The sequence below is a fragment of the Magallana gigas genome, chromosome 10 (assembly GCF_963853765.1).
Source record: "Magallana gigas chromosome 10, xbMagGiga1.1, whole genome shotgun sequence".
NCBI classification, from domain to species: domain Eukaryota; kingdom Metazoa; phylum Mollusca; class Bivalvia; order Ostreida; family Ostreidae; genus Magallana; species Magallana gigas.
This window is the reverse complement of record NC_088862.1, coordinates 393,435-408,586: the sequence shown is the minus strand read 5'-3', so window position 1 is coordinate 408,586 and position 15,152 is coordinate 393,435. Positions and strand designations below refer to the sequence as shown.

At 37.4% G+C, this 15,152-nt stretch overlaps 1 protein-coding gene and 1 long non-coding RNA gene across 2 annotated transcripts in view; one reads left to right on the top strand and one right to left on the bottom strand.

Annotated features, from left to right (window-relative positions):
* The first annotated feature begins 2,890 nt into the window (after positions 1–2,890).
* Positions 2,891–15,152, top strand: part of LOC136272191 (uncharacterized) — a 128,653-nt gene continuing 116,391 nt past the window's right edge. Inside the window, exons 1-3 of the long non-coding RNA XR_010710150.1 lie at positions 2,891–3,177; positions 3,331–3,470; positions 3,762–3,959. This is a non-coding gene — a long non-coding RNA (uncharacterized lncRNA). The remainder of the gene's footprint in view (positions 3,178–3,330; positions 3,471–3,761; positions 3,960–15,152) is intronic.
* On the bottom strand, positions 4,942–7,140 carry LOC105326988 (uncharacterized). Its single transcript, XM_066072825.1, has 6 exons — positions 6,836–7,140; positions 6,530–6,644; positions 6,237–6,407; positions 5,960–6,135; positions 5,426–5,544; positions 4,942–5,159 (listed from the first exon to the last, which is right to left on the bottom strand). Exons 1-6 carry the CDS (start codon positions 7,084–7,086, stop codon positions 4,942–4,944), a joined length of 1,050 nt encoding a protein of 349 aa, XP_065928897.1. The 5' UTR covers positions 7,087–7,140.

The following is a 15,152-nucleotide window of genomic DNA, read 5'->3' as shown; positions in this document are numbered from 1 at the left end:
TTCACAAATTTAAATCCCCTTAGGGTAAGGGTGCTTTGTGCCAAGTTTGGTTTAAATTGGCCCAGTGGTTCTTGAGAAGATGTTGAAAATGTGAAAAGTTTACAGACAGACGGACGGACGGACAGACAGACAGACAGACAGACGGACGACAGACAAAATGTGATCAGAATAGCTCACTTGAGCTTTCAGCACAGGTGAGCTAACAATGCTGCAAGAGCCATCCTATAGCAAGAGATTTAAATCTGTCAGTGATGCAGAAATTCAGGATCTTAAAGAAAGAAGACAGTCAAAAGCCACAAAATCTAACACTAAGTGGGGATTAAATTTGTTTCAAGGTAAATTTATGATTTAAATATTTAATGAAATGCTAAAATTGAAAATATCAAGTCATCATCACTTACATTTTGTACATCCAGATTGGGACTTGAACCCAAATTCCCCACACAAAATGCATGGTTGCTTTAACATTTAGCTATTTGGATTTATGTACATGTAAATAAGCATGATAAATAATTTGATATGTTCAAAACAAAAATTTCAAATTTCATTACAGAATGGAGTGTTGAGGCTCTTGGGCAGCCAACCAACTTTTATTCAATTTCTGCACATGAGCTCAATAGCCATCTTGAAAAGTTCTATGAAGAGGCTGCACCAAGGCCAAATGAAAAAAGATCTCAATCTATGACCAAACAACAAGCGTCCGAATATCATAACAATACATTCAAAAGCATAAGGTCAGCATTAAACCGTCACATTGATATTGGACGACAATTTGATATCGTACGTGACCGAGAATTTAGAGAAAGTAACAATGTTCTAGATGGAAAACTAAAGAAAAACCTCCAAGATGGCCTCTCATGACCCATCAAACACAAAGAAATCATTCCTAAACAGGACCTAGACAATATTTCTGCCCATGTTTTCGGGGAACCAACACCAATCTCTTTAAGATTCCGAATCTGGTTACTTATTGCAATTCAATTTATCAGCAGGGGGTTAGAATTTCAGGAACAACTAAAAACTGATTCATTTGAATTTCATGTTGATGAAAATAAACAGGAATATGTTGCTTTGTCACATGAAACGAAACAGAAAAATTGGCAAGGAGGAATTGATGCAAATGAAAACCCAAAAGAGAAACGAATGTATGAGGTACCTTCTGCTGGGGCAAAATGTCCAGTCGCCTCTTTGAAACTCTACCTCTCGAAGTTGGACCCTAAGGCAACATTTTTATTTAACAGATGTTCAAAGGAAGCGCTTAAATCTCCAACAACTGAGGAAATTTGGTACACAGATGTTGCCGACATTTGTAAAAATGCAAAATGCAGTAAAACTTACACTGCACATAGCCTACGTGCAACTTCAATGCAAGGAATGAACGACGCAGGTTTTGATGTTCGACACATTATGCATATGAGTGGCCCTAAAAATGAATCTTCTGTGAGAAGTTATAGAAGAGATTGTTCTACTTACCAAAAGGCTTCAATGAGTAAAGCTTTATCAAATAGGTAGTTCCTCAAAACGAAACAAGCGACCCAATTTCAGCCAACTACGCCGTAAGTAAACCTCCCAATGGCAATGAATGTGAAGTCTCAACTACAGCTCCAATGAAATCTGCAGAGATCCCAATTGCTTTTCAATCATCTACCTTCTCCTCGGCACTGGATGAAAACTCAAGTTTCAGCAAAACTGAAACTATATGGAAACCTTGCTGAAACTTGAAGTTGAAGTTTCATGTATAGTTTCCGCAATGCGGAAACCATTATATCAATTCAGCAAGTATCCGTTAGGTTTCAGTCAGCAGAAACTTTAGTCTAAGATTCCTGATGGTTTCCGCAATGCGGAAACTAAATTTGAATCGTGTGAATAGTTGTGTAAATTATTATGGAAATATCAATCAGTTTCAGAACATTTCCGCTAGGTTTCAGTTTGCTAAAACTTTAAGTTAAGATTCCTGATGGTTTCCGCAATGCAGAAACTAAATTTGAATCATGTGAAAAGTTGTGTAAATTATTATGGAAATATCAATCAGTTTCAGAACATTTCCGCTAAGTTTCAGTATGCTGAAACTTTAAGTTAAAATGGTTTAAGCATTGCTGAAACTATTACTAAAATTGATTTGAGTTTAATAGTGATATCATTTATTTTCAACAGGTTTAAGTTTAATTCTAGCCTAATGATAATGAATCCGTACACACTAAAATGTGTAGTAAGGTTTCAGCGTGACTGAAACTATATGTATACATGTAACCATCTTCAAATGTGGCAAACGAGGCGATAGGGGCTGTAAGTCTCGTTTTTAGTAATTTCCGGTGAAGTGCTTCCGGTGACAAACAAATGCAGAAATGGCGATATCGATACAGTACTGGGCTAATTATACTACAGACAAACCGAAGCTTATGCGAAAATCAGAGAATGCTGTATATAGCAATCATGTTTTGAAGTTTCTCTTCGACAGCGAGACGAATATAGTTAATGCAGTGGTTCAGGCGTCGATGAAGAACAAGTCATACAAAGTAACAGTAAGGAAATACATGTCTACCTTTAATTTTGTGATTTTAATGTATGATAGCCTAATGTGCGTAATTATTAATGTAACGTACGTAGTGTAATTTGTGTATTGCTTCCTAAAACGTTCCAAACTTAAAAGTTCAATTTTATTTCCATTAAATTTTGTCACACTGGAGGATATTCGGGTTTGATGGGGATATTACAATTGCAAATTTTATATTACAACCCGTTTTGGACATATTTGTATGCAGCTCTAGGCGATGGCTATGCCGTATCTTCGACAAATTGTGAGTGTCCTTTAGGGAAGTTTGTCTGTCATCACGTTGCAGCAGCACTGTTGTATGGGTAAGTTCAATCAATATATGTACTAGAAAAACAATAACATGTTTGTATATATACAGCTATGGAATGGATTCTTCAGCCAGAACCATGTGAGCCAGGCCCCCCTGCTCCCTTCATAGAAGATCTCTTGACCAGTGCAGAATTTGTTCATTCTGATATGCCCATGGTATGGTTAAGACGAGCTCTGATTTTGTCTGAAGAAGTCATAACAAATACTGCACTGGCAACCAAGGGTCAAAGAAACAATCCAATGTGGTCAATCATCAGAAAAAACAGGATAACAGCATCCAATTTTGGAGCAGTGCTCAGTACAAAGAGAAGACAGTAAACTATTATTATTATATACTTATCCAGCATGATTCATGAATTTGTGCATCATGAATAGCATTTGATAGTTCTAAAACTAATTATGTACAGGTTTCAATAATAACTGTGTACTGCTTATAAATGGCTAGTAATGGATGTTTTTAACTGCAGAATTACCATTTCTCTCAAGAAACGTCTCATGTCCTCATACATCTTAGAATCCATCAAAGCAGTTGCTTGGGGAATTACACATGAGGAACATGCACTGAAGAAATATGAACATGAATTTAGTGCTTCAGTGCAACAAACTTGTAATTTTTGTTCTTTAATCTTGATCATTTCCGAACAGACGGCATTGTTCTTAAATTGACCATGACTCCATTTTGAAAGGAACTTTTACCCAAATTTCTCATGAGAATTGTCCATTCTCATATAATTTTCAAGAAATGAGTATATATTTTTTTTGTTTGAGGTAAAAACTTAATTTACTTTATATCGATTTATCGACTTTATAAATATTAAATGAATACGAAATATAACAACATTTTCTTTAATATACCCGTTTCAATAAAATTGCAAATTTGAAATTTATTTTGATTCAGGGATTTGGCTGCACGAGTCTGGCGATTTAGGTGCATCTCCAGATGGTTTAGTCCTGCACCCACCAACATGTGATGTGAATTTCCAGACACAAGAGGCTCGAGATGCTGTTCCTGATATAGTTGAAGTGAAACGTCCTTACTCTGCAGCACATTTAACAATATATGAGGCAGTGCACAGTCTAAAGGATTTTTACCTTGGTAAGTACATGTATATACTGATGTATATCAATCTAAATTCATGAAAGCACTCAAACTATAGAGTTCTGTGTTCTGTTACTCTTTCAAAATATTTGTATATGAACCTCTATTAACTACATTTCCCCTGCTGTTCCAGTTATTGATATAAAGCTGTAAACCATATTTGAATATATGTTTGTTGCAAACTCATTGTTGAATTTAGAATACAGAGAGGGCTTTTTGTACCTCCATCCTTACTTTCACCAGATACAAGGCCAGCTCCATTTGTGCAATAAGAACTGCTGTGATTTGATTGTTTGGACTACTAAAGACTGCAAAATTATCCTGATCACCAAGGACTCTGAGTGGACAAAGAACATAGCACAATTAATAGAATTTTATTTTAACACTTTCATTCCAGAACTAATTAAAAATTAACAAGATGTATTGAAATAACACATCTTATAAAACAAAAGAAATCAGTGCAGTCCACTTATTTATCATTTGATTTCATATACAAAACATAGATCAACAGCAATGCTAATTAAGTCTCATAATAGCATAAAATGTTAACATGCATCCCATTCTACTTTAAAAGTGAACAATGTTGCATGAATAATTTGTTTCAGAAAAAATAAAAAATCAAATGGATTCATAATTGTAAATGCTCTATGAAATTTCTTTAAAAAGAGGTAATTGCAAGTTGACCAAGGATCGAGGAACAAAGTTGAAATATCTTGGTTGATAATGGCCTGTAGGTTGCTGGTATGTGGCGAAGTATTTCAAAGTTCTTTATCCTCTCATTAGCCCGTTCCACGTGAATTCTTGCTCTGGCTATTTTGTAACACAGTTCTGCTTCTTTCTTGGTAAACTGCCCTCTTGAGGATAAAAATGCTGGAATGTTCAAGCACACACCTTAGGGTAATTGATCATGGATTGTGAATCCCTTGTCAGCTAAAATCAGGTCTCCGGGTTTGAATTTCTCAAGAACTTTGCTGTGACGCTAAGTCGCAACATCTGATGTTGATCCTGGATATAAAGGAGAACAGATGGCACCATTTGGGGCGACACAAGTCACTGCTTTAACAGTGTGACGGCTCTTATATGAACTGTATGCCATGACCTGTGTATCCAGGTGTCCAGGAAAATCTTGGGTTGTCTCAATGGCATCCATGGAAGCCCTTGCAGAGGAAAACTCTGCAAATGACTTAGGCATAGAGCCTAAATGAAAATGGGGGAAAATCAATTAATTCAACAGTACTTTAAGTAAGATGTAAAGTTGGCTAAATATTTTCTGAATTATAGGGAAATAATTTAAGTCTACAATATAGCAACATCCTATAATTATTACATGTATATTATGTTAAAGCAGTCTGCATGATTAGATAGCAAATCAATGTTTGCAATATAGATAAAGAGTATAATGCATCAATATTTGCTTCATAATAGGATTTTCTATTCATGTGAATGTAAATCATCATACAAACCTTTGCATTTAAGCTGACTGGGGAAACATGTGTCAACAACACCCACATACAACATTTCATGGAGGGCATGAACCAATGTGTTAAAAATGTTGGAAATTGTAGATCTGCTTACACAAAACCTGCGAATTGAGAGATAAAATGTATATTGTTATCAAAATATTACCATCCAAGAAAATAAGTACAAAAGGTCCAAGGGTCACATTGCTCACCTGAGCACTCTGCTTCATAGAGATGATCAGAGGTTTGGGATTAACAATGTGTATATATTGAAGGGTATGGACAGAAGTAAACCTTTGTCATCTTCCAATATCCATGAATGAACATTCATCAATAGGAAAATAAAATTTAGATCTTGATACAAAAACATATATGGTTTGAGGGCGGGGATCTCAATAGTCAATGACAGACAACAGACAAATTTTGATCAGAAAAGCTCACTTGAGCCTTTGGCTCAGGTGAACTAATATATACTGAATATAATTTATTATTTATTTCACATTCAAAAATTCATTAAATTAATGTAAGTTATTATACCTGTGATCCAAGTCTATGTCTCTTAGGTTGAGCTTCAGCTTCATCAAAACAATCAGAAGCTGATTTTCAATATTTAGTGATGGTGACCAACCATTAAAGTAATTTAATTCAAAGCGACCAAGCAGTCCCACAAGCACTTCAAAGACATCATATTGTATTGATGTGTAAAGCAGCATCTGCAAAATAAGTCATAAATTTCACAAGAAAGAACCTTTGATAATTTTTGTTTATTGTATGTAAATTTCATTTTACCTCATCAACAATAATATATATTAACCTTTTCTTCGCTGTCCCTAATTTCCGCTACAGTCATGGGTTTTCTTTTATTGCTGTTGATCTTTAGAGCAACTAACTCTTCTTCCAACTTTTTAATCTCTGAAGAGAGTTGTTGCATTTCTATTGAACAGTTTCTTGAGCAAGATACTGTGTAGCTGTGATCTACATCAACCTTAAGATAAATATATTTTCATTTCACTATAAGTATGGGTATTGTATCTACATATTTTTTATATAAAACACCATTTTAAAAAAGATGATTAAAAAATTTTGCAAAATGATTGAGGAAGTTACATGTTCTACATCTTCACAATCAACAGCATCTTGTATCTGCTCTTTCTCACAGGATGGACGCTGGGTTATTGTTTTAGCTTCACAGGACTGGGACTGACACGTCTTCCTCCTTTTCCTGGAAGCATTTTTAATTAATATATTAATATATTAATATTAATTAATTGTATCTAAATAGCATAACTTTGTACATAATGTTTATTTTGTAATATCAACCACATCTAGCATTCAATATTTGACAAATTAATTATAGGAAATATTAGAATTAGCCAAATTTAGTAAATACTTCCATGAAAAAATTTCTCTCACCTATCCGATTTTTCTGGATCAGGTAAATCCATGTACTTTTTGTCGTTCCATGCAAAGTAGACAGGATCTCTTTCCTTTTTCCCCTCTTTGAAATGGCAGGAACAAATCCTGTCATTTTGATTTTCTGGTTGTCGATCAGCTCTTCTAAATAAAGAAAAGTCAGTTGTCTGTATAGTTTCAAAGCAACAGCATATACCGCAACTGTTATCTCTCATTGTATACACGAAATAGAGGTGCAATTCAATATACATGTATTGAATTTGACGGACAAAATTTATATGTACATCAGTATTACTAGTAGAATATGTACATGATGATGTGTATCAGTATATTAAGTGTTTAATTGATTTTAATCATGATAATAGACTATGGGCTCCGCAATTTACAACATGAATTCTCTTTATAACAGCTGAATAATGACTACTTAGACTGTTACGAGTACATGTATTAACAATTATACTTGTACTATATTAGGCATAAAAATATAGCAGTATTATAATTTACTAAATTAATTTTAATTTTTCATCGACAGTATCACTATGCTTATTGAACTTCGCAGGTGATAACACATGCACTTGTAATGGTCCAGTCTATTTAAAATCAGACCTTCACTAGCTCCTTTATTTTGATGGTCGTATTGGAAGGTTTGATATTAATCAGATTGGTACGTAATGGTCCACACAAATAAGATGTACATGTACATGTGGTTCGTGAATATATCAACAGACTAACGCAAATCTATAAATTGATGTATAACGCATTAAAAATAAAGTCTCACTATTCGTCCTCAGGTATCGCCTTGCTTATCAATGAAATAAGTTGTATGATTAGATGTCATGTCCTGAAATCCGGTCAAGATCGCTTATATATTTCATTCAAAACATGCTGAATACATTTAGATGTATTAATACTGACCTGCATATTTTCCCCATGACGTCCTGTTCTTTGTGTCAGTCGGAAAACGATAGAACTTGCAACTATTTGCGCCACTTCTATGATTGCATGCGAACGCAAAGCAGATCACCATGTTTGTTTGTCACCGGAAGTATTCAAATCTCGCGCGCTCTCGTTTGCGAGCTAACAGCCCCTATTAAGAACCTTACTAAGTAATTAATTGAATTTGAAAAGAAAAACTGATGTCTGATCTTGTTTAATGCATATGATGAAATCATTAATCTTAGGGTACTCGGGCACGTGTATACATGTGTATACATTCTTTGTCCAGGTGACCTCCTCTGTGATTTTCCTGTATATTCTGTGTGGATTTTTTTCTGTCAGGAGTGAACAAAAGACTGTTACATAACATACGTTACATAACATATACACAGTACGAAGCGTGAGTTTATAACTGGAGCCCGGCGGGAATTTCTTTTCAATTTGTGTGTACCTGAGATAGTAAAACTGATAAGTAAATTAGAATTATTTAGTAAAATAAATTAATATGCCTATTTTGTAAGTGTGCTTTTTCGGAAATCCGTATTCCAACCCGGACGGTTTTGTTTATTACGTCAGGAACTCTGCAACTCAGCATGGCCATGGCATGTGCGAGTGAGGGCTGTGTTTTTTGATTGTTTTGAACACCAGTGAGGTGCCACAGCGATGTAAGTGTTTGTTTGACTCTATTGTTATACAATGAAAATATTTAGATTTGTTTTAAATGTGTGTTGTTGGGAATTTGCCGGGTATCGTAAATTATCAGAGAAAATTCGGGTTAAGTGGGAACTTATTGTTTGTTTATTCATTTTTCAGTTATTTACCTTTTGTGAAGCCATTACTATTAAAAGTTTATGATGAACTACAATGGTTTCGAGGTTATTTGTTACTGGCTGCAACACCAGTCTGGGACTGAGACAGCATAGTAAATAAATCGCTCGTTGGATTGGATCCTTCTCGCTGAGGCTGGGCCTACCCTTAATACACCTTTGGACGATGGCATGCAGACCATACCTACCTGCCTACCTGGGGGTGTGCAGTCCTTTCCGTCTATAGTGTTGGACACTGTCCGTAGAACATTCCGTTGTGCATTCCGCGATACATTCCGTGGTGTAATAACATGAACTATTGACTAGTGTTTGTATGTAAATGTTGACTTGCAGTGCCTGAATTTACCGGTGCATTTGAGTGTTAATTTGTACATGCACATATATAGCGTATGAACTTATAGTGATAGTGTTATTACACATGAACTGTTGAACATTGAACAGTGAAATTATCAGTTATCATCTATATTTTCTTAATAAGGGTTGATATTCATTGTCTAGGCATTTGCCGTTTAGTGTGCTTGCATGGTTTGAGTTTTTCTTCTACGAGTAACAGTAACACTTGGTATTTATCTTCACGTGTATTTAGAGATTGTCGTATTTGTGTTCACTGTCATATGGCACACCTATTTTTTGCTATTGTACGCAGCATTTTGAAACAGATTTTTGGTGTATATATTTGCTTATTAAGATTGTATTATATACATATATATCAACAAATATCTTGAATATCATGTGTACAGTGTATATATAGTGTGTGCAACATTGAAACAAAATGGCTGATGCAGAAAAAGAAGTCAGTGTTGAACGAGATGAACATGATGAACTTGAAAGTAGGGGTAGAGTAAAGAGAAAGACAGAAAAGGGTCAAGTGTTATATGAAGAAACAATTAAGAAATATCTCAATAAATGTGATACAATTTGGTCTGATATTAAAGATATGGCTGTGAAACTTGATGAATATAAAACACAATTAGATTTTAAATCTCTGAGAACATTGGATAAAGAGTTTCAAGAATTGAAAACAAAACATGCACATGAATCTGAGGACTTCTTAGCTTTCCTTGATAGGACAAACACAGAGGACAGTATTTCAGAATTAAGAGTACAAGAAGTTCTACAAATCAAATGTAGAGACATTATGAAGGAGTTAAGCAGAAGTATCAGAGAGGCAAGAATTGAAGCAACTGAACGACTATCACAGAGAGGTTCAAGTCGTTCAGGTCTACTCACTAGATCAGAGGTTGGAGAGCCTTCTACAAATGGGAGTTTCCTAGCGAAAAAGAAGATGGAAGTTGAAGCGCAACGAGCCCGTCTACAATACGAAGCAAGAGAGCTGATGTTGAGAAAACAGAAGGCATCCTTGGAGGAAAAGGAAGCAAAACATAAGGCAGAACAGACTCGACAGAAAGAAGAGCTAGATGCAGAAATGCTACTGCTAGAACAAGAGCGAAAGTTTGCAATTGCCGTAGCAGAAGTAAGAGCACTTGAGGAAACAGAAATGGGAAGTAGGCATGTCTCCCCAGAGCCATCACTGCTGCAAAAACCAGTCGACAGGAGTCAACTGACGGCAAAGTATGTATATGAAAGCTGTCCTGAAGATGAGGAAACCAGTGTCAAAAGACCAGAAATAAGAGACATTAGACCACTTCCAGTATATCAAGATACACATAAAAGCTCATTGAACCCAAATGCAGCTCCCTTTGAAGTGAAACAGACTGGTGGTGACAATGTTGTTAGGGACCTCACCAAGTTCCTATTGAAGAAGGAATTACTATTTTCCAGGTTCACTAAATTTACTGATCGGCCTGAAGTTTTTGTTACATGGAAAACAAGTTTCAAAAGTATTGCAGAAGAACTTGGAGTAACGCCATTTGAAGAAGTCGATTTACTAGCAAAGTACCTTGGACCGGAATCTACTAAGTTTGCTTTAAGTATAAGAGCCGCAAATGCTGCATACCCAGATAGAGCCTTGAAACGTATATGGGAGAGATTAGAAGAACGATATGGTTCACCCGAGCTTGTGGAATTAGCCTTGAAAACCAAACTGGAACAATTTCCTCGACTAACAATAAAGGAAAACAAACGAATGTATGAATTAGCAGACATACTAGCTGAGATTGAGGCAGCCAAAGAGAACCCAAAATATTCAACTCTTCTCTCCTACTTTGACTCTTCATCAGGAATCATACCTATAATTAACAAACTTCCTTACAACTTGCAGGACAAATGGACAACTCAAGCTTCAAACTATAAAAAGAAAAACAATGTGTCATATCCTCCCTTTACTTTCTTAGTTCAGTTTCTCCAAGAAATGAGTCGTATACGCAATGGCCCAGGATTCCAGTATGATGTCCAGTCCAAGCCAAAGAGTAAAGTACATGTGACTTCTATTCCCTTTAGTGGTAGCAGTAACAGAGAGCGTGTGTCAGTGAGAACAAACAAGACTGAATTTGTGTCAAAGCAGGGCAAGGAACTCTCTCAGGTTTGTTTGATTCACTTGAACAGTAAGACACCTCATTCACTACAGGATTGCCGTGTGTTTAGATCCAAGAAGCTAGCAGACCGTAAACGATTGTTAAAGGAAGAAGGAATTTGTTTTCGGTGCTGTAATTCAAAACACATGGCTAAGGACTGTAAAGTGAATTTAAGATGTAACATTTGTGATAATACTGAACACTGTAGTGCACTTCACCCCACTGATGTCAAATCTGATCACCCATACAAAGAGCATGGCGGGGAGCAACGTGTCATAGACAGTATAACAACAAATAGTGTTTCATCAGTTTCAGCCTGTTGTTTACAAATTTGCGAGAAACAATTTGTTGGTAAATCATGTGCCAAAATGTTGCTTGTACGAGTGTACAGACAAGGAGAAAAGGAGAATGCCATTTTGATATATGCACTTGTTGACGATCAGAGTAACAGGTCCCTTGCTCGCAGTGAGTTCTTTGACATGTTGAGAATTTACTCTGAACCAAAATGTTACACAATTTCTTCATGTTCCGGCACTGTACCAACATGCGGTAGACAGGCTCATGGACTAGTCATTGAATCATGGGATTCAACACAAACACTGAACTTACCTGTTGTCACTGAATGCGACAGCATACCTTGTAATCGAGATGAAATAGGAACCCCAGAAATTGCGCTTCACTACCCTCACCTAGCAGATATTGCGTCCGAGATTCCGCCTTTGAATGATGCACCTATATTACTACTGCTGGGACGTGATCTGGTGGAAGCACATCATGTCATAGATCAAAGAGTTGGAAAGAGCTCACCCTATGCTCAGAAGCTTCCGTTAGGCTGGGCCCTGATTGGAGAAGCTTGTTTAGATAAAGTTCATGTTCCAGATGATATTTGTGTTAAGAAGACACACATGGTTAAGGCGGGAAGAACCTCTTTTATGCCTCCTTGCACAAGCAGTTTTACATACAGTGAAGGTTACGGACTGGGCTCCAGCAAACCAAATGATTATGGTACCTTACTGTTCGAACGCACAGCTGATGATGATAAACCGGGTTTATCAATAGAGGATAGAGAGTTCTTAAAGATTATGGAAACACACTGTAAACGGAATGAGGAAGGAAGCTGGGTTTCTCCACTGCCATTTAGAACGCCAAGAGATAGGTTACCAGATAACAGAGTAAAGGCATTGAAACGAGCTAGGATTTTGAACAAAACTCTGGCAAAGAATCCTTGCAAACAAGAACACTTTCATATCTACATGCAAGGAATATTAGAGAAGCATGCAAAATTGGCGCCATCCTTGCAGCCCAATGAAAAATGCTGGTATTTGCCGATATTCGGGGTGTATCACCCAAAGAAACCGTCAAAGTTGAGGGTTGTCTTTGATTCATCAGCAAAGTTTGAGAATACCTCATTGAATGATGTCTTGCTTTGTGGACCTGACTTAACGAATAGCCTTGTAGGAGTGCTACTTCGTTTCCGGAAAGATGTGATTGGTGTAGTTGCAGACATTGAGCAGATGTTTTTTGGATTTATTGTGGCAGAAGAGGATAGGAATTACTTGAGGTTTTTATGGCATCGTGATAATGACCCAGACAAAGAACTTGTGGAATACAGAATGTGTAAACATGTTTTTGGAAATTCACCATCTCCAGCAATTGCCACATATGGTCTGAGAAAGGCAGTTAGTGTAAATCCTACAACAAGTGAGGAGGTAGTGAACTTCGTTAACAAGAACTTTTATGTGGACGATGGTCTGCTTTCGACAACAACACCCGAGAAAGCTGTTGAAATAATGAAAAAAACACAAGCTGCTCTATTGACTGGTGGAAATTTGCGCCTTCATAAGGTCGCTTCCAACAACAAGGATGTTGTCAATGCATTCCCACCAGAGGAGAGAGCATCAGATCTGGAAAATATGGACTTAAGTGTCATGGATGATGTTCCACTTCAAAGAAGTTTAGGACTACAATGGAGCTTGCAAACGGATTCATTTGCATTTCAAGTGAATTTTGAAGAGAAGCCATTTACTAAAAGAGGTGTCTTGTCTACTCTCCACAGCATTTTTGACCCTCTTGGGTTTGTTGCTCCATTTATTCTCCTGGGTCGCATGATTTTTAGAGAGCTGATGGAATTGTCTTGTGACTGGGATGAAACCTTACCTGTAGAAATTGAGAGACGATGGACAGAATGGAAGAATAGTGCAAGTGATCTATCCTTACTCAAGATTCCAAGGATGTTCACTTCTATTCCGTTCAATGAGGCCATTAGGACAGAGCTCCATGTATACTCAGATGCGTCAGAGCAAGCCGTGGCAGCAGTGGCATATCTGAAGGTTTTCAGGACAGATGACGAATATGAGTTTGGTTTTGTATTTGGTAAATCCAAACTCTCACCCAGACATGGGCATACCGTACCTAGATTAGAACTTTGTTCCGCTGTTTTAGCATCTGAAATTGCTACCGCTGTAACAAGGCAGTTAGACAGTCCAGTTGACGCTACATACTTCTACTCTGATAGCAAGGTTGTCTTAGGATATTTAAGCAACAGGACGAAAGAAGGTTTTACACGTATGTAAGTAACAGGGTAGAAAGGATATTGCGTGTTTCACAGCCAGCTCAATGGAACTACATTCCCTCGGAGCAAAATCCAGCAGATGTGGGAACAAGAGGAGTGCAAGCAAAGAATCTAGCAGATAGTAAATGGTGGAAACCTTCCTTTCATGCTTCTTCTCCAGATCAGGATATAAATGAAAGCTATCAAATGGTAAATCCAGACGAAGACGCGGAAGTCAGACCTATGATTACGACGATGAAAATAATAGAAACAGCTGGTTCCTTCCCTAGCTTTTCAACCTGTGAGAAAAGGTTCTCCAAGTTTTCATCTTGGGAAAGGCTTGTGCATGGTGTGACTCGGCTAAGAGAAGCGGCAGTGAAGAAGACATTTCATATTAGTCCTACAACTGTGAAGGAATTCAGAGCTACGGAACAGCTAATTCTAAAGATAGCCCAGAAGAATTTCTTTGAGAAAGAGATCAGAAGTTTGACAAGTGGCAAAGCAATACCCAATGACAGTACGTTGTCATCACTTAATCCTTACGTTGATGAAGAAGGAGTACTTAGAGTAGGAGGAAGGCTGAAGAGAGCAAAGTTTGGAAGAAACATGCAAAATCCAATCATTGTTCCTACGAGTTCACACAATGCAGTCTTGCTGGTTAGACATCACCACGAAAAGGTACATCATCAAGGTCGACACATTACTGCAGGAGCATTGCGCACAGCCGGGTACTGGATAATAGGTGCCAACAGATTGGTATCCTCTATTTTACATCACTGTGTCACTTGCGCAAAACTTAGAGGAAAGCTGCAGACACAAATCATGGCTGATCTTCCTGCTTGTCGCCTGAAGCTGGTACCACCTTTTACCTATGTAGGAGTCGATACATTTGGCCATTGGAATGTTGTCAGTAGAAGAACACGCGGTGGACATGCGAACAGTAAAAGGTGGGCTATCCTGTTCACATGCCTCACAGTCCGTGCAGTACATATCGAAGTGGTGGAACAGATGTCAACTTCCTCTTTCATAAACGCCGTGCGTAGATTCGTTTCCATTCGAGGAAAAGTACTGGAGTATAGATCTGACAGAGGAACCAATTTTGTTGGATCAACAGATACAAAGACAGATGCTGTGAATGTAGAAGATCCCACTATTCAGAAGTTCCTTCTGAGCGAAGGTAGCACATGGATTTTTATTTCCACCTCATTCATCGCATTTTGGAGGCGTCTGGGAGCGCATGATAGGTGTGGCTAGAAAGATCATTGACGCTCTGCTACTTAAAAATTCTGGAAAGGAGTTGACGCATGAAGGATTGACAACCTTTATGGCAGAAGTTTGCATCATTATCAACTCTCGCCCAATAGTTCCGGTATCCTCCGACCCAGAAAATCCAACTATTCTTTCTCCGAATGTATTATTAACACAGAAAGAAGGAGATGATATACCACCTCCTCAAAACCTAGACGTTCGGGACATGTTCAGGGCGGGCTGGAAGCATGTGCAAGTGTTGGCAGAAAGGTTTTGGAAGA